Source organism: Pollicipes pollicipes, unplaced genomic scaffold, assembly GCF_011947565.3.
Source record: "Pollicipes pollicipes isolate AB1234 unplaced genomic scaffold, Ppol_2.1 Scaffold_4740;HRSCAF=5597_pilon_pilon_pilon, whole genome shotgun sequence".
Classification (NCBI taxonomy): Eukaryota; Metazoa; Arthropoda; class Thecostraca; order Pollicipedomorpha; family Pollicipedidae; genus Pollicipes; species Pollicipes pollicipes.
The window spans coordinates 35,206,837-35,227,536 of record NW_023596545.1 but is presented as its reverse complement, the minus strand read 5'-3'; the positions used below and the strand labels follow the sequence as shown (position 1 = coordinate 35,227,536).

The following is a 20,700-nucleotide window of genomic DNA, read 5'->3' as shown; positions in this document are numbered from 1 at the left end:
GACGAACGATGGGCTGTCTGGCCGTCCGGCGGCGGGACCCGGGCCAGCACGCCCGGCGGCATCGTCTCTCCACGTCCGCACCCACCGGCAACGGAGCGTATCCGCCTTCTCGCGCCACGCTCAGGGCAGTCCGTGCCTCGCGAGTGCTTTATGATCCGCGTAAAATCATCGGGAGTGGGTCGCTTGGCGGCAGTTTTCGCGCGCCGGCGCCGAAAAACCCGCGCCTCAGCCCGCGCCTCGCAGCCGGTCTTCGCGGCCAGATGATTGTTGCACTGCATGCCCCGGGAGGTCAACCCTCAAGTAACTTCAGATTTCAACATTGGACATCAAGTGGCGCGCGGAGATAAGCGATTAGCCAATCCGAACCACTTCTATCGATACGCAATCATTTTGGGGTGAGTGACAGGACTGCCGCCGTACGCGGGCAGTGCCGGCGGCCCTCCCGCGGGCGCGCCGAGGCGGCCGCGGCGTGTTTGCACCAGGGGCGGCGGGCCATGGCGACCTGTCGGTCCTCGCCGCTATTGCGGCTGCTGAGCGCTGGGCGCCGGCCAGCGGCTGACTCACCGGCGTGGACAGCCACTCGCCGCGGCATCGCCGGCAGCAGTGCAGCGCCGCGGACCCCGGCGCCCAGATGGGAGCGCGCTGCAGTCGCAGAGGTGTGTGCACGCGGCCCATGGGCCACGGCGCCGGCGCGCCGCCGGTCCGGGTGGGTGGGCCGGGCCGCGGCGGTCGCGCTGCGCAGTGGTGGGGGCTCCCGGTGACGCCGGCGGGGTGGGCGGTCAGGGTCGGAGACCTCACCGCGTGACTGTGGACCGGTCACCGCTGTCGCCCTTTGTGACGCCTCTCCGACGTCTTGTCTTGAAGCAAACGGCCGACTGCCAACATCATTGTACCGTTGTTATGTTTCAGGTAACGACTCACTGTCGAATCTGTCACGGACCAGAGCGGGATCGGTGTCAGTGCCGCTGGACCGCGCCTCACCAACGTCAGCTGCGGAGCGCTCCGCCGCCGCCGCAGTCAAACGCACCCGCAACGAACCGATGATGCCGACCAAGGAGAAGAAGCGCGACGATAACAAGAAGCGGCTGAAGGGCCTGCAGATCTTCCGACGCTCCAAGAGCAAGCCGGCGCTGTCGCCGACGCCGCTGCCGGTGGCTCGCTCGTCGTCGGTGTCGGCATCCACCGACGACTCGTCGCCGCCGCCGGCTGATGGCGCGCGTGACTCGATCAGCGACGGCTCGTCGCTGACGGCCGACCCGGAGCCGTCGCCGGCGCCGACGGAGCTCGGGGCGTTGAGCCCGCTGGCGGAGTGGACGCCGCTGCCGCTGGCCTCGGTGGGCCCGAGCTCCGTCACCGTGACGACCATATCGAGCCCGGCCGACGGCGAGGCCGGCGCCGTCGACGGCCGCGTGACGGAACAGGTGCGCCAGGTGGGCGAGCTCGAGGTGCAGATCCGTCAGACGACGACCGACGTGGACCGCGTCACCGTCCAGGGCAACCGGGACAACGTCGACCCCAACATCATCCGAGCCATGATCATGGACAAGATGCGGGGCATGGGCAGTCTGAAGGGACAGGTGAGTCGGCTGCGGCGAAACCAGCCGATGTGACTGTGATGATAGATCGTCGTTACGTGGCGGTTCCTAGGTAAAAAGTTTGCCAGTGTGGAAGCCTATTGGTGCTCTTCTCCCGCAACAAATTTATACACATGCTGAAGACATGAAATTAAGCAATTTTGCGTGATAGTGAAACGCGGAGTGTACCGCCTAATGACGAAATATGTGGCGCGCGTGCCGTAACGTATTGCGCGCAAATTTTCCACTAAACTGAAAATTTACACGTAAGATATTTTATTGACTTCTTTGCCCAAACAGTCTGAGATCGCTGCGAAATGACATTGCTTCTCTGAGAACATTCAAGTCCTGCTTGAAGAAGCACCCTTACAGCTAGCGCCTTGTATAACGTGAGATGAGCGAGGGACAGTCGCTTCCAGATACCAGTTAAGCATCGGATGGTACCAAAAACACAGGCCAGCCGCGCTAGAGTCTCACTTCAGACATCTGTCACAAACCATACCAGTGAGTCTGATCGATGCTAGATAGGGATGCCGTCTTTCGTGAGAGTTCAACGGGATGGGATTCACTGACGCAGGATTTACGCGTTTATTCATGAATGGCATTGCTTGAAAATTTGGCATGGACCCGGCCCGCCTGGCAGTGTTGTTAGCCAAAATCAATACATTTGCACTTATTTACCTTTTGAACAATTTTTATAAAGTAGTGGTTAGTTTTTTAATATAAATTAGTCCCAATGAACAAGCATCCACAAAGCTTTCGTTTCTATACAGTCTGCATGTCCCAGTGTCTTTCCGGAGGCCCCGGCGTGTGGCATTTGAACTCGCTTTCGAAAAAAGGGACTCGGACCGTTTTCCAGTCGATGGCTGGCGTACCCGTGGGCCGGACCGTTTTGAAACCTGCTAGTGAGTTGTGGCCGGCACATTCGCCTACATCGTGCAGCTAGGTTGCATGTCTTCATTCGCCGTGCCTGCTGAAATCCGACATAAAGCCCAGAGACCGCCCCCAAGCCGTGTTTCCGTGGTTTGCGGGTGAGCGCGCGTGACTATCTGCTTCCATCGACTCACGCTTTTGCGGACACTGCTGCCTGCGTTCTCGGCTCGGACCCGACAGTCTTGTTTCTCTACGATGCCGGGTCGTGGAAACTGGATCCGGTTCCGGCCCGCAATCTCCAAGCTTTAAGCGACTGGAATGTTTTAGGCTTCCATGTTAATTGAAGGAGAGCTAATATTGCCATGATATGGCGGGGCTGCAGAAGACACCATCCTATCGAACAGATCGCGTGTGGTTGCGTAACAATGCATGAGACATAAATTTTAAAGAATTGTTCTTCGGCCTGCGGGTTACTGCACGAACCTGCGATCAGGTGGTTGCAAAGATATTAGCTTTTAGAAAGCGTGAAGGTCGGGCCGGGCCGGGCCGGGCACTCAAGATGAAAGAGTGATCAGTCTGAGTCGGGCTCACTCGGCTTGCGGTCGCGTTCGTATTGGAATTTTGCAATTTCATGTCCAACTGCATAAATACACATAATTTCTGTGTAAGGCTGTAAAGCAGGGAAGTGCAACACGCATTTAAAAAGGCTTGAAAATTGGTAAACAACAGCCCCAAATGGTGTCATTGCGATCCAATCTTAAGTGAGGCATATGGTTATGATAATGCGTTATTATTGATGTCTGGCAATGGTATCTAGTCAGCCGTGGTAAGGATCTCAAATCTTTTAAAATAGCGAACAGTACGGACTTGTCTACCACCGAAGCATGCTTAAGAGTTTCCCAAAAAAGGCTGCCTTCAAAAAACGTCACGCATGGAGGGCGATGTGGTTTTGATGGTGCGTAACGGAGGTGTAACTAGGGAAGGAGGAGGAGGTTTTACACAGCCGTAACGTTACGCTCGGTGTGGTTCCAAACCATGTTTAAGTCTATAAAAACCAATTAAAACCTAACAGCCGGATGCCGTAGGCTTGCTTGCGTGGCGATGTGCGTCGTGCTCTTGAAAAAAAACATCCTTAGCTCAATTTGGGGCCAAAGGAATGCAACTTTCTTGAGGACGCTACATTTTACATAGTGCAGCCATTTGAGAGAACGGGGTTGGAGCATCGTAACCAGTGCAGAACCAGGATAGAGGAAATTGAAAAATGTCTAAAAATGTGTAACATAAGATATGAACGGCTGCAAATGACGCAATTATTGACCGATGATCCGCGCAGCTTAAATATTTCGTGCATAATCACCCAAGATCCGTGGTATCGTAAATCCTGGAAACCAAATTCGAGGGCTGACGCCTGCATGTCAAACTTCTATACAATGAATGCTTACTTGGTCCGCTGTAACCTGCAGCTCTTTGCAGTTATCACCTAGACATCACCTGTTGACAACCGACGTTCAGTGAGTGTTCGATTTTGTCTGCATTGTCTACTCCGGGGCCAGGCCGCTGCGATGTCACGTGGGGTTCCTCATTTCCGTAAACCTGAAGCGTCGGGGCGAGCCCGCTGTGTCTGACGGCCTATGAATGACCTGAGGGCGATAATTTAGACCCTGGGAGCGGTCCGCCCGACTTGAGGTCCCATCTCACACCGCATCTCAGGTGGTGATTCAGGGAATCGCGGCTTTGTTTACGGCTGTTTATTTGCTTTGCATACCGATGTCCTTACGGATGTTGGCCACGGCCGTGCCATTCATCGTGGGTATTTCGCCTTCGGTACCTACCCGGGGGAGCGGAAGCGGTCCTCAACTGTATAAAGAGAGTGGTTAATCTACCCGGCGAATTCTGAAAGAACCCTCCATTTGGAACATGGAGAATGTGGAACACGGAAGAGAACCTTTCCATGACATAGTGTGTGCACCAAAAAACCGATCAAACGTGGACCAATAACATTTATGTCAATGCTAAATGAATGTGATGCGGGGGATGTATGGTGCATGGCACATCCACGGCCGTGTAGCCTCGACATCATCCATGCCGATTTGGGCGGGGAATGACAAAACTCCTGAACAGGAGCCAGGCTCGGAACCCAGGATCTTCCGCACACGGTTGTGAGGCGAACGCTCTCCCAGCCGAGGTACTTCGTCGCTGGCAATACGACTCACAGTGCATTATCGCCTCAATATGAACTGCCGGCCGACGTACTGAGCCCCGAGATGGAGGGCGTAGATCTACTCTCGATCCCATCGGATGCAGCTGTGCTGGCCAGAGGCCCCGGAATGTTGCCTCTGCTGGACAGCTTGTTAGCAAATCGTCCCTGAGGATTTCTGGTGTGTTATGCAAGGCCGTTGCGCGCCCGTTCGCGGCGAATGCTTCTCCGCCTTGCTGGATGAATTCGACGCCCCGGGGGGGGGGGGGGGGGGGCAATGAGTACACGTAATCACTTGCATGCAAGCTATTGCGACTTCCACTCGCTATGGTGCGATGCTCGGGTGCTAACTACTACACGCCAACTGGGACTTTTCTGAAAAACAACGGATGGGAGACAAAGCCAACGCAGACGAAGAATAAATGCTCATACATATGCAGGATATAGACCTGCAGCTCCCCTATATGGCCATACTGAGTCTCCGCCAATGCCGCCGACGCACCCCGCAAACAAAACATAAGGCTTCTTGACGACGCCATTCCAAGGATGCTGCGCGTGTCAGTGACCTGCTGACCCAGTATGCAGCGCAACCAAAGCCGCCGCCGGATGCACACCACAGCAGAGGCCCCCCCCCCCCCCCCCCCCCACGTCGTCCCGAAACCCGACCGGTCGGCGCTGGGGCCGCGAGCTGTTTCACAAGCGCGGCTATTGAGGAGCCGGCGGCCGATCGGCGGCGTCAGCGACTCGCCGTCCCCAGCGACTCGCCGACGCAGCGGTCCACGCCGCATCGAGGCCGCTGTCGGCGACAACAGCGTCGCGCGCCGCCGCGGTCCGGCAGGCGCCGGCCGCCGCCATGGAGCGGCGCGCGGTGGTGACGCTGGCGCGCTGGTGGTGCCGCGGCGGCGCGCTGCTGGTGCGCCTCCGCGCCAGCGGCGGCGCCTCGCTGCTGGCCTGGCGCTGGGCTGGCGCGCTGCTGCGCCGCTGGAGCCGCGCTGGTCGCGCCGGCGCCGTGCTGGTTGAGCGCTGCTGGGTCGGCTGCCAGGTGTGGCGCGGCTCGGCCGCTGGCGCCGGCCGCTGGCGCTGGGTGCTGCTTGAGTGGAGCTGGACCTGCTTCGGCGCGGTGCTGGACGGATGGCATGGCAGTGGTCAGGCGATGGTGCTGCGCGGCTGCGGCGTGGCGCTGAGGGTGCTGAGCTGCGCCAGGCTCCTCGGCAGCCCTCGCGCCCCGGTCGGCTGCAGAGGGAGCCACCAGGTCGGTGTGAGTAGCCCAACTGCGTCGGAAGAGGTCCCTCAGCAGGTGGCGACAGCTGTACTTCAGTGGTGCTCTCACGCTGGTGCTGCGATTAGCATTGATGATGCCGCTTCTTGTCGATTTATTTGGATGTATATTTGTCTTGGCTGTTTGGTGTGATGCCCATGGGCCTGGTTCTTTGCTGACTGATTAGTTTGCGGTCCTCCGTAACTTGTGGGATGCTTATTTTGAGGATGGCGGGGGGGGGCAGGGTAGTTGTCAATCTCCCCCCTGCCCCGTCGAATTTTGGGAATCACTTTCGAGCCGTGTTGCGCGGATCCACCAAATTTTCAACACCCGACGAGTGATTCATTCGACACGTTCCGGAAAACCAAAAGCCAAAGTCGGTGCTAGATAGAGGTTATGACGTCTTCAGCGAAAGCTTGCACGGTGATTTTTGTCTATACACACAATACTTTTTCACTTTTGCTTTAGATTGCTTCGGTGTGTTGAACTGTCTGCCAAGGTCAGCCATACCAGACAACGTCTCACCAGGTCATCATAAGAGTCACATAAGCCAGCTTACAGGGATCGAACTATGTGATTTGTTACGTATATTCGTGATAACTCCATTTCCAAACTATCAGCCTCTATATGCCGGAAGTATGAACCGGAAGAGCAGTAGGATTGGGTCCAACGAGGCGACCTGAGCATGGCATGCCTGATTTGACTAAGCCCTGTCCCTCTGCCGTTGTTATTATAATGGTACGGTTATGACCAGAAGACGCTCTCCTCTTTGACGCCTGCTATAAGTCCGTGCGACTAACATGGCGGGTGCCCTAGGGCCCCCCAAATTGTTTGAAGGCGTGATCTATGACGTCATTAGTCATGTGCTAGGTGTAAGGTTATCGTGCCGTGGGTGAGACTGGCCACGGCTGTAGAAATGGCTCGTTTATTTTGGCATCCGACAATTATATCTGCAGCCAGCAGGGACATGACCTGTGACCTCTCGCAGGCGCTGGCAGGTGACTGAGTCCCCCTGGCGGCGCTTGGTTAGGTTTTCTTCCCCCCCCCCATCAGATGGGAAGCTAAGCTCGAATCGTTAGTGGTGCAAAGCGCAGCAAAAATTGTAATGTAGCATCTAATCATCTGAAGGGAACGGGTAACTCAGACCTACATCGCTCTCCCCACTTGGAGCACGGAAATGTCCTCGACAATCATCACAATAGAAAAAGAGACGCTCAAGGCTAGTGGCATATATACAACATCTAGGTGGCACCAAAGGAAGATGAGTACCTTTGAAACGACTCTCGCAAGAAACCTACGAAATAACTGGTTTATCAATAAAGCCACGTGGACAAAGACCATTTGAAGCATCTGTGGGATCGTGCTAACGTCTGCATAACTGGAATTGCGGTTTTCAGTAAGTGCATGATGAATTTGGCGAGGAACTGAAGATGAGTTAGACCGGCGGTGTGGGAAGGAAGAACATGAAACCAGTGCCAAGAAACACCTCGGAGAACCACCTTTCCTCCGCTGGCTAGATCCGTTCAATCGGCGACTCGACATCGTCAAAACAACCACATCAAGATACGCACAGACCGCTCCGTGATTAACACCTGCCACGCCGCCGCCTTTGCACCGGCATTTTCTGGCCATGCATCAGCTGCCGGAGGGCAGACACCCTCACGTGACGCGCACCTGCCAGGATGCCCCCCCCCCCCCCCTAGTGCGTCACTTCCGCGCCGCGGGGCGGGCTGGATCCTCAGCTACGCCAGGCATTGCTACCAAGTACGTGGCCGCCATCACGCTGGGTGTAATTATGCCACTCCGTGTACATATACCGAAGGACGGGTTTGGGCGGCGGATGCTCCGAGTTGTTTGCAGATTTGTTGGTGAACAAGCGAGATACGATGCCGTCGGGCTGATGTCAGGGGACGCGCTTCGCCACCAGGCTCCGTTTTTTAGCGTTTGCCGTCTTATCTTCTGGGCTCGGCTTAAATTTCACGGCCGGGCTCCGAGCGTCCGTCCCTGGAGGTACGTCAGTCAGCGGAGATGAATCATGGGCACCGGCACCCTCATAACTCCTGCACAACACAAACACTGTAAGACGCTGTAAGCCATGCTGTGATACTGTCGTGGCTATTCACTGGGGGGGGGGGGGGGGACATAAGAACGCGTTTTGCATCCCTTTTGGCGCATGTTGCGTCAAGCCCGGGTAATCTGAAGCTCAGATGGGCACGTGCGTGTCGCGGCGCACGATTTTCACGCATCTGTCTAAACTCGAAATACTTATACGGCCTACACGTATCTGTCGAAACCTGAAACACTTGCACGCACTATTCTGAAACTCGCGAGAATGAGTTTTTCGCGCAGTCGGATTCCTCCAGCCTAACGTCTGCAAACTGTCGCCGGAGTTAATCCGCGGCCTTCCGCTGCTGATGATTAGGCAGGCCGCTCCCTGCCCGGTCGGGGTCAAGGTCACCGCCGGCTGCGTCACCGTTCTCGACACCTGACGCCGGCGGCAGTGGCTGGCCGCCCGGCGACGGGCTCGCAGTGGCGCTGCCCGGTGGTAGCCGGCAGGGGCGCAGCCAGGGTCCTTGGCAAGGGGGACTCGGGGTTAAGAAAGGCCCCTGATAGTTAAAGGCCCCTTCAAAAAGTCACCGAATATGGCCGATTTGTCAGTGAGAGGACATGTTCCTTTGTTATTTTGCTTCTTTTTGCCTTCTATGACTGGAACAGACGCCAGAAGCTACCGCGAGATCAACTCTGTCTGATTTTCGTAGTTAGGAAACTGAAGAAACACTACGATTGACGACCAAATGAATATACAACGATCTTTATTTCACAATGGTTGAGTGTGTTGTTTCTAAATTGATATAATTCAGAAGCTTCACCAGAAGCTTGAACGGAATTTTCAGGATCCTCTCCCTGGCGTGCAAGGCCCTCTCCCCGGGAAATGGTCTCCCGGACCGACACAGAGCCCTCATTGACGCAGATAGGCCGTAATCGCCGGAGGGGTCCAGGTAATTGGCAGGTTCCAGTGTGGTTTAACGGGCTCATGCTGGAGTTGGGATGGAGGGTCCACCGTTTGGTACCGCAGGCCCTGACTGATACAGGAGCCTTCCATTGTCTCAGAGTGAACACTCGTCATGATTTATCATGTTTTCTTTCACTGTCAGGAGACCCCGACCAACGTAAGAGGCCCGCTTGCATTCAGGAAACCGCCCCCGTCCCCGTTCAGCAAATCTTGCCCTGTCCGACTCAAGGCCCCTTGCTGACGTAGGGCCCTCTGTTAGGTATTGCGGGCCCCTGAGCGATACAGGAGCATCGTTGCAGGGACCCTGAGCGATGTACATTGCGGGCCCAGCCTTGTCCCTGCTTGGGAAATGGACCCTTAGAGCTCAAACCGACACGGAGCCGACTGTTCGGTGTTGGTGATCTTTAGCTGAAGTAGAGGAACGCACCGCCTCAATCGGTGCAATCTATTTTCCGATCGGTGCATGGCGCTCCGTAACTGACATTGGAGATCACGGCTGTACGGGCGACATCCTAAATTTGACCTGCAGCCAGCCGTTTGGGCTCTCCAGCCTTCTCACCTTGATCTTTGGTCTCGACGACCCTTCGGTTCCTTTTCGGACCTCCACAAACACGGCTCCTGACTACTCGGGCCGCTTGCCGACAAAGGGACCCCTTGTTAGGCACTGTGGGCCCCTGACGGACACAGCGGCCCGACCGTTGTTTCAGGGACACGGAGACCAATGCGAATCGTAGCTGCGGCCTAGCTCCTGCTTGGGAAATAGACCCCGGGGCTCGGACTGATAGTGAGCCAACCGTTAGATGATGGTGGTCTCTGGCCGACCAAGACACCCGCACTGTCTCAGGGGTTCTCAAACAGTGAAAGAGGCTCTCTGACTGAAATTTCAGGTCACGACCCCATTTCAGCACGAGCATGACCGATAATTAGGCCCTAATCGACTCCGATCGGGGGGTCCCCGATCTTCGCAACGGGCCCTCTGACTGTCATTTGAGGGCCCGTCCCGCAGGCCGGGGCCCCTGACTAAGATTCCGACCAGTTCTTCGCGCTCTTAAGCCCTCAAATTGGGCCCCTTGACCGAAGGGCCCCTCAAACCTGACAGGGGGAGGCATGTGCCCCCTGTGCCCGCCCCCTGTCTGCGCCACTGGCGGCCGGTCCCGCACCACCTGATCATGGGCGGAGAGTGTGCCGCACCGCCCATTGGCGATCGCCGTGTGACAATTCATGCTAGTGATATCGCAGTGCCTCGGTTAAGCACATGCTACACACTGCCGCTGCCCTGCGACGAGCGCCAGTGATCGCCCCCGAGTCCGGACCGGCCGCTGCCCGGCGGCGGTGACGGGTCACGACCCGCTCTCCCGGACGCCAGGTGACTAAGCGGCGGGGGCGGGGCGCCGGCACGTGAGAGCGCCGCCGCCGCCGACGGCCGCCCGCCGGCGCGGCATGTCCGGTCGGCCGGCGGGCACATTCCCTCCCGCTCTGACAAAAACTCGAGCGCCGGGTGTTGTTGCTGACACGCGCGGGCGGCTGGCTGGAGGCTGCCGGACCGGGCCGGGTCGGGCTGCGCTCGCTGGGTCGCCGCCGGGTCAGCGGGCCTACGGACCGCGCACAGTGCGTCGTGGGATGCCCCCCCCCCCCGCCGGCCAGTTGTGCGTGTCGGCGAGCAGTGCGGAGTGGTACAACAGCGAAGAGCCCACAGCGGGGAGTCGGCCGCTAGGTGGCGCTCAGAGTGACTGGCCAGAGGAAGGACACGGACGACGCCCCGTGTGCCCGGAACGAGTCCTGAGCGTGGTGAAGCGGACGCCGCCGACGTCGCGCGGTGCGCTCCTGGGGATCCAGAGCCGGCCGCTGAGATGCCCCGTCCGTTCCGCACCTTCGGCCGGGTCAGGAGACCAGCGGCGGTGAGTGCAGCGCCGGCGCCCGTGGCGCTGGGTGCGCCATCGGTGCATTGTCACTATGATGTCACCCCGCCCGCTGGAGTGCCACCTCTAGTGACTCCATGAGATTCAAGCCCATTTGCTCCTCTGCAGGCATACGCTGAGCTTCTTGCTCGTGTTAAAACTTAGGCATGCTGTTAATGCGGCAATACCATGGTGGAACGGCGCTCCACTAAGCGCAGCTTAATAACACAACCTTGGCACCGGAAAATGTCGTGCTCATATTTTGGCGTGATATTTCGTGAATGTACACAAAGGGCATTTGCGGCACGGGCAATTCAATACCCAAAATCTTCTCCTCCCCAACTGTCAGTTGGGGGACGGGCAGAGCCACGGGCTCCATCCGGCACTCCAAATAGAGTTACAGATCCCATAATTGCCTGACGTAGGCCCGTTGCAGCCGGACGCAAGGTACACGGGGTACTTTACACCAAAAGAGGACTGCGGCCGGCCCCACTACCAGAGGAGCTCTCCTCTGATGGGCCACTCAGTGGGCGCCCGGAGCCGCGCCAGGTGCGTCTGGCTCGAGGGCCTCCTGCGGCCCGCCGCCGGTCCCGCCGTCTGCAGACTGCCGGTCGGCACTGGAGCGAACCAGCACCGGTGCCGACGCGATGCCGCCGGACGACGCCGCCTCTTGGCAGCCGCGCCGGGCCGGTGCCGACGCCGCACCGGGCCGGTGTCGACGCGATGCCGCCGGACGACGCCGCCTCTCGGCAGCCGCACCGGGCCGGTGCCGACGCGATGCCGCCGGACGACGCCGCCTCTCGGCAGCCGTGCCGGGCCGGTGTCGACGCGATGCCGCCGGACGACGCCGTCTCTCGGCAGCCGTGCCGGGCGGAGATCGGAGATCGGAGATCGATGCCATCGGGACGTGCTGTCACGATAAGCCGTGCAGCCATCATCATCATCATCATCATCATCATCACTCAGCATCCGCTGTCGGCGTCGGGCGTCGGGCGCCGGTACCGGCGGCGCGCGGCGGCTCTGAGCCGCCGCGAGCTCACCGTGCCGGGAGGCGACGGCCGCGCCAGGCGCCCGCTCGGAACGGGGCGATCTGGCCGCGGCGCTTGCGGTGGCCACATGTGGTGGTCGCGGCGGAGGTGTGACCCACGGCTGAGCCGCGGACGACGCCGGCGAGCACGGCATGCCGTGGCGGGCGACTCCTTCGGGATGCCAAACGTGTTTTGGTCGGATCCGTTGGCGACGAGGCTCAGAGCGATGCCGGCGGTCGTAAGCCGGCCCGATCCGCTGAGTGTCGTTCGTGACCCTCCCTTCGCGACTTGTGAAGCGCTGTGAGGCAGGCCTTCTGAGCTTCATTGGATGGACTTGCGAAATGTGGCAGCACCCGTACACGTATCTGACCGGAACTGGGTGAAAACAACCATTTTCCTAGCCCCATGAGCCTATTAAGGTAGGCGAAGCGCATTGCTGTAAAACGCCCATTGCTTGCCTGTTAAGCGGTCGCTACCTCAAGCGATGCATGGCTTGGAATAACCTACTCTCCGAACATTGAAGTAAGCGGCATACTGTCTGTTTACTGCATCGTGCTTATCCTTGTATGTGAGCATTACAGTCGGTAACAATGCGCGGGCTGAAGGTGTGGTAAGCCTGCCTCAGTGTCTCACCTTAAGACTCCTAACGGTTGTTCCCGTGCTCATGAGCGGCGCCATTCTGAAAAATTGCTGGTCCGGAGCTGCCGGACGCCATGAGTTCACGGATCTAGCCCGGGATTCTGACGCAACGCCACTGAGACGGGGCCTGACGCACGCACCGGAGCCGATCGCCGACCGCTGGCGCATTTTTGTTGTCAGACTTCTGGGTTTGGCGATGCTAAAGCTGGCACGATATTGAGACGCTCCCATGCTGTGCACATTTTGAGGAAGTGCTGGCCCGTTTGATTCCGTTGAAATTGAGGTATAAGGCACCTTCAACTGAGGCCTCAACAGCTCCAGTAAGATCCTACGGTCGCACACTTTGAGGGCTCTGTTATGCGACCTGGGGGAAGTCCGACAGCAGGGAAGCCAGCAGTGGAGCCAGAGCCGTGTTTGGCGGGTGGAGGCATGGTATGTCCCACTCTAGCGGCGGGGGGGGGGGGGGGGCATGCGAGCCCCACCGGCGGGTGGTGACCGGCCGGCGATCCGTGGCCGTCTGCAGACGGCAGCCGCTCAGCGATCGCCTGCGTCTGCCGCCGTCCATCCACAGCCGTGGACAAGCCCGTACATCCCGATGTCGTACCAGTATGTTTCCTTATTGTTGGCTGGGGCTGTACCACTTTGTGGTGGAAGCTGTGAAACTCGAGAATCATGTTTTTCGTCTAAGGGGTATAATGGGAACTCCGCTTTCCCATCTTCCGTGGTACTGATGGTTACGTGTGGCGTTCCATCTTTTTTGCGGCCTATCGGTATATCTCGTCCCGATATGAGAGGTCTGCCTACAGCAATCCGACCTCTGGATCCACGACAGTGACGCCCCTTGAGCACACACGTGAGGGGACATAACGTGAGCACCGGACCATTTCAACACGGCAGCGCTGCTATATCATCAACTTCCTTTCATGCATATCTAAATAATGAGACGAGGCTTCCTGGCACTCGGAGGTGCAGGCGAGTAGTTCAAAGGATTCCGGCTAGCGTCTTTCCATTGAAATCCTACGCGTTTCTAAATTCGGCTACGACTCGCCAGTCTGCCTAGAACACGCCGTGTCATTAGCTTGACGTTCCGCGCGTCCTCCAACTTGGACCTCATTCCAACATGGCCGCCGTCACGCGCAGGCCCCGGGCCGGGTCCACTGCGGCGGTGGGACGTCGGCCGGGCGGCGTCGGTTCTCCTCTCAGAAGGCTAATGGCAGACGCCGGCTATCAGCTGGCGGGTCGGCGCCAGCTGATGGCCGGGGCCAGCCGGGGCGCTCTGCGGTCCGGATGTGCAGCGCCGCCGGAAACGGAGCGCCATTGTTGTCATCGTTGAGCCGCGCGCCGGGCCGTCCCTGGTGGTGGGGTAGTTCGGCGGGGCTCGGCGGCAAAAGCGTATGTTGCTTAGCAGTGTTGCTGTGCGATATAAAATCGACCCAAAACACCAAAAAGCTGTGTTGCCCTGTGTAAACAATTCCTCGTGCGTTAATGTATGTTGAAAGGAATGCCCCACATTTAAAGTTATTGAAGCAAGCATCAAATCCGATGAATCAAGCTCATTTATAACTATTGGTATACTTTTAGGCTTGATATGATCCCCACCACACGTGAGCACCAGGTAAGAACGACTCGACAATTATCTTCTTATTTTGTCGCTGCATGGCCATCAAAATGGCAGGATTTGAATGACGTTAGTGTGGCGTCATGGATGTCTGGATGGACTTGAAATAGTCCCTCAAACAAGTCTGCGCATTTGCGAGGGCGTGTGGCGTAGAAGCTAGAGGAGTTTACGTCTTAAGAAGGACAGGGCTGTGAACCACACCGAATGATCTTCAAGATGGCTATTTCATTTCAAAACCCCGTACAAACGTGGAACACGCCCTTTGATTATCCCTGTGCAACGCAATCGGCTAATGCGCATTTTGCTCTGACTCGGGGCCGGCACCGCTCGCTACCCCCATGGCTGTGCCGTGAGTAGCACGATCGCAGGGGTCGGATCTGGCTGCACAGAGCGGGGGCAGGACTCGCTCGTTCGCCTCGTCCCCCTGAACATCCCACTTGACCGCAACTGGGACAGATCAGCCTCGAGCGGCGACAAACAGGCGTCCTTTTGACAGCGTTCGGCGCTCTGAGTTCCGGCGGGGTTCCCTAGCGCCACATTGGAACCGACAGCGTGGCAAGAGCTGGCGGTCGGCTGGACGTTGGGTGTTCGCGGCCAGCTGGAGACGGTCGGGAATTGGTGTGACGTGAGCCGCCATTATCGGCGTCATCGCCTGCACAGCCAGGGCGGCGGGGGCGAGGCTGACGCGGTCGATCGGAGTGACTTGGTGGGAGGGGAGGGCTCGCGGAGGTGGGCAAGAGTCGGAGTGATGAACGGGACCTGCTCCCACGCGCTCACCGCCAATGTGCCATCACACCTCGCAGACAGCCCCATCAGAAAGCGGAGTTTGTCAGCGCAAAATCCATGCGCATAGCGCCTTGAAAATGCCATAAAGCTTTGCTGATGCTTTCTTGAATATTTCGATCCTATTTAGGCAGCGGTGCTGACGCAGTTCAACGCGCTCGTGCTCATCCCCGCTGTGGGTGGGTGCTGGTATGTTCACGCCCCTGATCTGCCGTCGCCGCTAACGTCCTGGGTACGATGTACGCACCTCTTCGCAGGGGCTGCGCTTTTCTGACGTCAGGATTTCCGTCAATTACTGACATGACAAGGGGTTACAGATCGCTCTCTTGATCAATGAAATGCAGACGCCAGCTGTTCTGGAGCGTGACGGGCGACTGGTGTTATCCGCTGCTTGTTTGTTTGCTGACATGGGATGACGTTCCTGCGGCTAGTTCAAGTTCTGATATAGCAGCAGCAGTCCTTGAAGTTCTTGGAAAGTTTTTTTGCTTTTCGCCGACGTCAATCAAGTGTCACCTGCTGTCTGCTACGCCGTGAGACCATTTAATAAACAAAAACAAACCAGTACCGCTGAAAACAATTACGTATGGGGTCGATACCCGTTCGTGTATGTTAAGCAAAAGTGCAAAATAGTTTAGGCGGCCGAGCGAGAAAAACGGCTGAGCACACTACGGAATGCACGAAAATAGGTTTCATGCCGGACTTCAATCACTTTTGTCTCAATTAATTCGGCGTTTGAAGCCCACCCTACCTGGCCCTCCCCAACTGAATAGAGGCTACAACCCTGATAGCGAATCGTGAGAGATAACGCATTCGGCTGCTTTCTCCTGCGATAACCAGGTTCATTGAATCGTAGAGCACACCATCTATGCGCGGTATTTCTGTTTTCAACCTGGATATGGTGCGCGCGGCTGATGCTTGCTCACTCATTGCCTCCCACCATCCTGGTTATAACCCGCGCGGCTGACGCTTGCTCACTCCTTGCCTCCCACCATCCCGGCTATAACCCGCGCGGCTGATGCTTGCTCACTCCTTGCCTCCCATCATCCCGGCTATAACCCGCGCGGCTGATGCTTTGCTCGGACCTGGCTTGCTCATCCTTGCCTCCCATCATCCCGGCTATAACCCGCGCGGCTGATGCTTGCTCACTCCTTGCCTCCCACCATCCCGGCTATAACCCGCGCGGCTGATGCTTGCTCACTCCTTGCCTCCCACCATCCCGGCTATAACCCGCACGGCTGATGCTTGATCCTTGCCTCCCACCAGCCCGGCTATAACCCGCGCGGCTGACGCTTGCTCACTCCTTGCCTCCCACCATCCCGGCTAAAACTCGCGCGGCTGACGCTTACTCACTCCTTGCCTCCCACCATCCCGGCTATTACCCGCGCGGCTGACGCTTGCTCACTCCTTGCCTCCCACCATCCCGGCTATAACCCGCGCGGCTGACGCTTGCTCACTCCTTGCCTCCCACCATCCCGGCTATAACCCGCGCGGTTGACGCTTGCCCGCCCCTTGTCTCTCATCACCTGAATCATCGGATGACTGCATCCAGTCGGCTGGTGCGGGGTCACGCTCGCCTTCCGCTGGTGTCTGGACGCCCACACACCGGTGTGACTCAGGGAAGCGCTGCCACCGGGCACCCGCCGCCCCATCTGCGGCTAGGCTCGGCTCCACGGACAGAGCCGCGGATCACATGTCCGCTCTCCTCGGACTTAGGCCGGAGCGTCTATCCGTCTGCGAGCGGGTGCATTGGGTGCAAGCGGCAGAGGTTAGGACGCCATGGCAGGGCTGCTTTCAGTGGGGTAGCTGGAGAATTGCCGACAGAAGTGGCTGTATCCGGAGTTCGCGGGGTGCGAGTCCATGAACGTTTCTAAATGAGCGAGCAGCGATCCAGCAGACCAGCCGACGATCTTGCCGGACGACGTTTGCCGGGAGGCAGTCGTTTTCGGTCGCACACACATTCACTCCCAGCAGCTGGCATGCACACTACTCACAAGAGTCAGGAGAACACCGCCCAAGGTTTAAGTGAAAAGCTTTCGTTTCGCTCGCTCAGTTTCATTTAAGCTAGGCCAGAACGCTGCGGCGAAGCCCCGACAAAGTGAAAACCAAGCACGCTGCGAGATGAAAGCTAAGCAGCTCGGTATACACGGTGCCGATGCAGTGTGCAGTGAAATATCGCTGACTGCTGCGCCTATGTCAGGCGGTCACCATTTGCCTGGATGGATCCCTAGACGCGGCCAGACATGAGTGTAAAACGGGCAGCTGTTGAATAGTGGCGCATGCTGTAGCCAGCGTAAACATGAATATTTATTGTTAGTCTGCACGGAGTTAGTCCATTTTAACATTGACTTCAGCTGACTTTAACGTGATTTACGAGAAGCCTTGCACCTTTTGGGTAACTGGAAGGGGCATGCTCGCTAGAGGCCTCCATGGCTGAAATCTATGGGAGCTAGCCCAATGCATTCTGCCAATTTCAAGGTCAATCCTGCCATCAATCCGCTTTTTCGCCTTCAAGATCCGATTCGCTACAATCATTGTCACGGTAAAAATGTGCCGTGACATAATCCACATCATTCACGTGTAGGTAGGTTTAACATAATATGTCAAATGTAGCGTATGTGGGCTTTTTAAGACCTTCTGAGCTGATAGTGACTCTTCGATCCGTTCCGATCAATTAATGCTCGTTAATTGTTGTTGAAATCGATTCAGTCTCAATCATTGCCGCGCGAAGCCGGACCGGTCCGCTGAAGATCCAGTGTCGATTTCACGGAGAAGTCTCAAATATCTAGATTTATCGAGTGCGTGAAGTCTGTCTCCGCCAGCCTGCCTATCCATCCGTCAAACCAACGCTTACGGAGCGGAGAGGCACGTACCCGGCATATACGGCAGGACTTCCAGCAACCGAGCCCTGGCGGCCTCCACGTCACGGGCTGCGCCGACACCTGTCGGGCGGTCGAGCCCTGCGCGGCTCCCACATCCCAGCTCAGACGACACCTGTCGTTCCTCAGGCCGCGCCGACCCCTGTCGGACCCAGGCCGCGCTGACACATGTGGGGCGTCAGGCGCGTCGATACATGTCGGGCCTTGAGACGTACCGACATCTGTCTGGTATCAAGCCGCGCCAACACGTATTGGGCCTCAGGCCGTGTCGACACCTGTCGGACCTCAGACCGTGCCTACACCTGCCGGGCCTCAGGCCGTGCCGACACCTGTCGGCCTCAGGCCGCGCCGACACCTGTCGGACCTCAGGCCGCGCCGACACCTGTCGGGCCTCAGGCCGGTCCGGATGTCGGGCCGCAGGTCGGCCCGGATGCTGTGCGTCAGCAGGCCGGTGTTGGCTGGTTTGCAGCTCGGGGCGTGTGCGCCGCTCAGCGGCCAGCTCTCACGGGCGGCTGTGCACGGGCTGGTGTGGTCACAGCATTCGCACGCCGGTCATGAACGAGTCGTGTGCATGTGCAGGTGGGCACGGCGACCAAAGATTCGCGTTTGTTCGGAGTGCTGCCGAGCGAACCGTGAGCGTCGCGAACTACAACCGCGGAGGTAAAAACTTGCAGTAGTATGTGTCAGGCAACAGGTTCAGGTTGGAAGATTGATCATACCCTATTCTCGAGTGATTTGTTGTTTCTGTGTGCCCCGATGTTCAACTAGAACAAGCAGCGCTCGTTAGTTGCGGGCGACCCATTGGCGATCACTTGAGAAAGCTTCCAGAGCCGGCAGTATCTCCTGCGGCGACGTGTGTTCGCTGGGGTGTCCGGTGAGCTCTGCTGGTCGATGGACGTGGTGTGCAGGGCGTTCAAACCCGATGGTGGGGGGGGGGGGGGGGTGTCGGGGAGTGTTTATTCTAGCGGGAGTGTTTACTCTTATGAATGGTAATACGATAAGACCCGTGAGTCCCACGCGCCCACGCCGAGATCCGGCTGCAGAAGGCCGAGCAGCCGGCCGTCGGCCCGATGTGTTTGGCCCGAACGATCTGGATTCGACTCTGATTAGACACGCTCCATCAAACAGACTTGCGTCTTCGTGTGTTCGCTGGGTCTGTTTGGCTTCAAGTCGATAGGTGGCTTTACGTCGCTCCTTTCACATCTTGTAGTTCTGAATTTTCATGTTCTTAGGTATGGGCATATACTTTGGGTCATTGAAAGAGCAGTTGACATGTCGCTTCACCGACTCAGTTTTAGTGAGACTCTATCGCGCCCCGCACGGCACGGTAAAAAGGAGGTGAAGACGTGCTGTGCGTAGCATGGTTGTAGCTTTCTATTCAGTTGAAGAGGCTCCAGCCCCCCCCCCCCCCCCCTCTCCACTAGTAACTTTGAGAAGAAAGTGGGCCAGATCAGGTGAGAAACCAATTTGTTGGCGAATTTGAGGGAAAGTTTCGTCATTTTTCATTGTTCAGGCCCAAGCTCATTTGGCAACAGTACGCCCCTGGTACAAAGCGTTCTCGGAACGGAAGTCTTTCGGGATAATCCAGTATATGTCAGCGCGTTTCTGTTTCCAATGCATTTGGTAACGCAAATGAAGGGTGGGGGGGGGGGGAGACTTCCGAAACAGTTAATGAACAGGCTCAAGGAAGGAACTAGAGTGTGTGTTCGTCTCGGCAAACTGAATGTTTGTCACACTTCATGGAAGCCCCCAGCCCCGTACCCGCTATGGGGAATCTCATCGAAGCCCGGTAATAGACAAATAGTTAGCCCGGAACCGAGCATCGATTTCAGATTGAGACGCTACCTCTCAGCGACTGTTAATTAAACCAGAACCGAGACCAGTCATAGGCCGGCCGTGTGTCACCAAGCGATCGCATCTTCGCCTTTGTCCGTCCCGATGGGTGGCGGCCGGACCGGTTCCGCGGAGACTAGGCGTGACCTCCCCGATCTCCGGAACAGACCCCGCCCCTGCCGCCCGGTTCGCCGGATCGGCGCACCTGTGCGGCGGGTTCGCCGACGACCGCCGGCAGCGGCGCTCGTTCGCGGACCCCGTTGGCAACAGCACCCACCGCCGCCGGGCGCGCCGGCCGCCTCTGGGGAGCGGGCCGCGGCGCGCCAGGAGGGCGCGCCGTTCGGCGGAGCGCCGGCGCCGGTCGACGTCGCGGCGGCGGCGGTGCGTCAGTGGTGATGCCGGCGCCGGCGGTGGCGTGATTCACGCGTCCTTACCCCGAGGCGCGAGGCCGCGGCCGCGTACTCCACCCAAACAGAGGCGCCTGAGGCCGGCCGGCGCGCTCGGTGCCCCGCCCGCCGCGCCCGCCGCGCAGACGGCAGCGAGCTCCTGGGACAGCCGCGCGCGCCGCCGCCGCTGACGCTCCGTAGAGCACATCGGTCTGCCGTCGCGCCGCCGCCGCCCACGCGCGCCACCAACTTAACATCCCGCCAACCCGGCTATTCATCCGAGGCCCTGTGCTTCGCGGCAGCACCTCTGTCCTGGCTGGCGCCCGTAATTCGGCGCCAAGCCCGCAGTCGGCACGCGCTGGCACGAGCTGGGAGCCCGCGCGCGCAGTGACTGCTCCACCGCCGCCCCGCCGCCGCCGCTGGCCAGTCAGCCGCCGGGCCGGGCGGTACCCGCAGTGACGCGGCGAGCGCGTGTGCGTGCCAGCCGGTGGGTGGAACCCCGCCAGTCGGCCAGTGGCAGCCGGAGCCTGGTGCGGGCTGGTGCTGCTAGAACGCGGTCAGCGCGCCACGGTCGCCGTGCCCGACAGCGCGTGGTGCCGCAGTGGGCGGCGCGGCTTGCAGCGGGTGATCTGTCGCGAGCGGGCCCAGCGTCAAGCGCTGGGAGCGGACGGCCGACTCCGGCTGCACGCCGGTCAGCGTGTTGTGCTCGGACAGACTGTGGATA

General features: G+C 58.5%; 1 protein-coding gene across 1 annotated transcript in view; it reads left to right on the top strand.

Annotated features, from left to right (window-relative positions):
• Window positions 1-622: 622 nt before the first annotated feature.
• Window positions 623-20,700, top strand: part of LOC119098696 (NAD(+) hydrolase sarm1-like) — a 47,351-nt gene continuing 27,273 nt past the window's right edge. Inside the window, 2 exon segments of the mRNA XM_037221694.1 lie at window positions 623-656; window positions 910-1,577. Coding sequence (XP_037077589.1) covers window positions 632-656; window positions 910-1,577 — 693 coding nt within the window. The 5' untranslated portion in view covers window positions 623-631.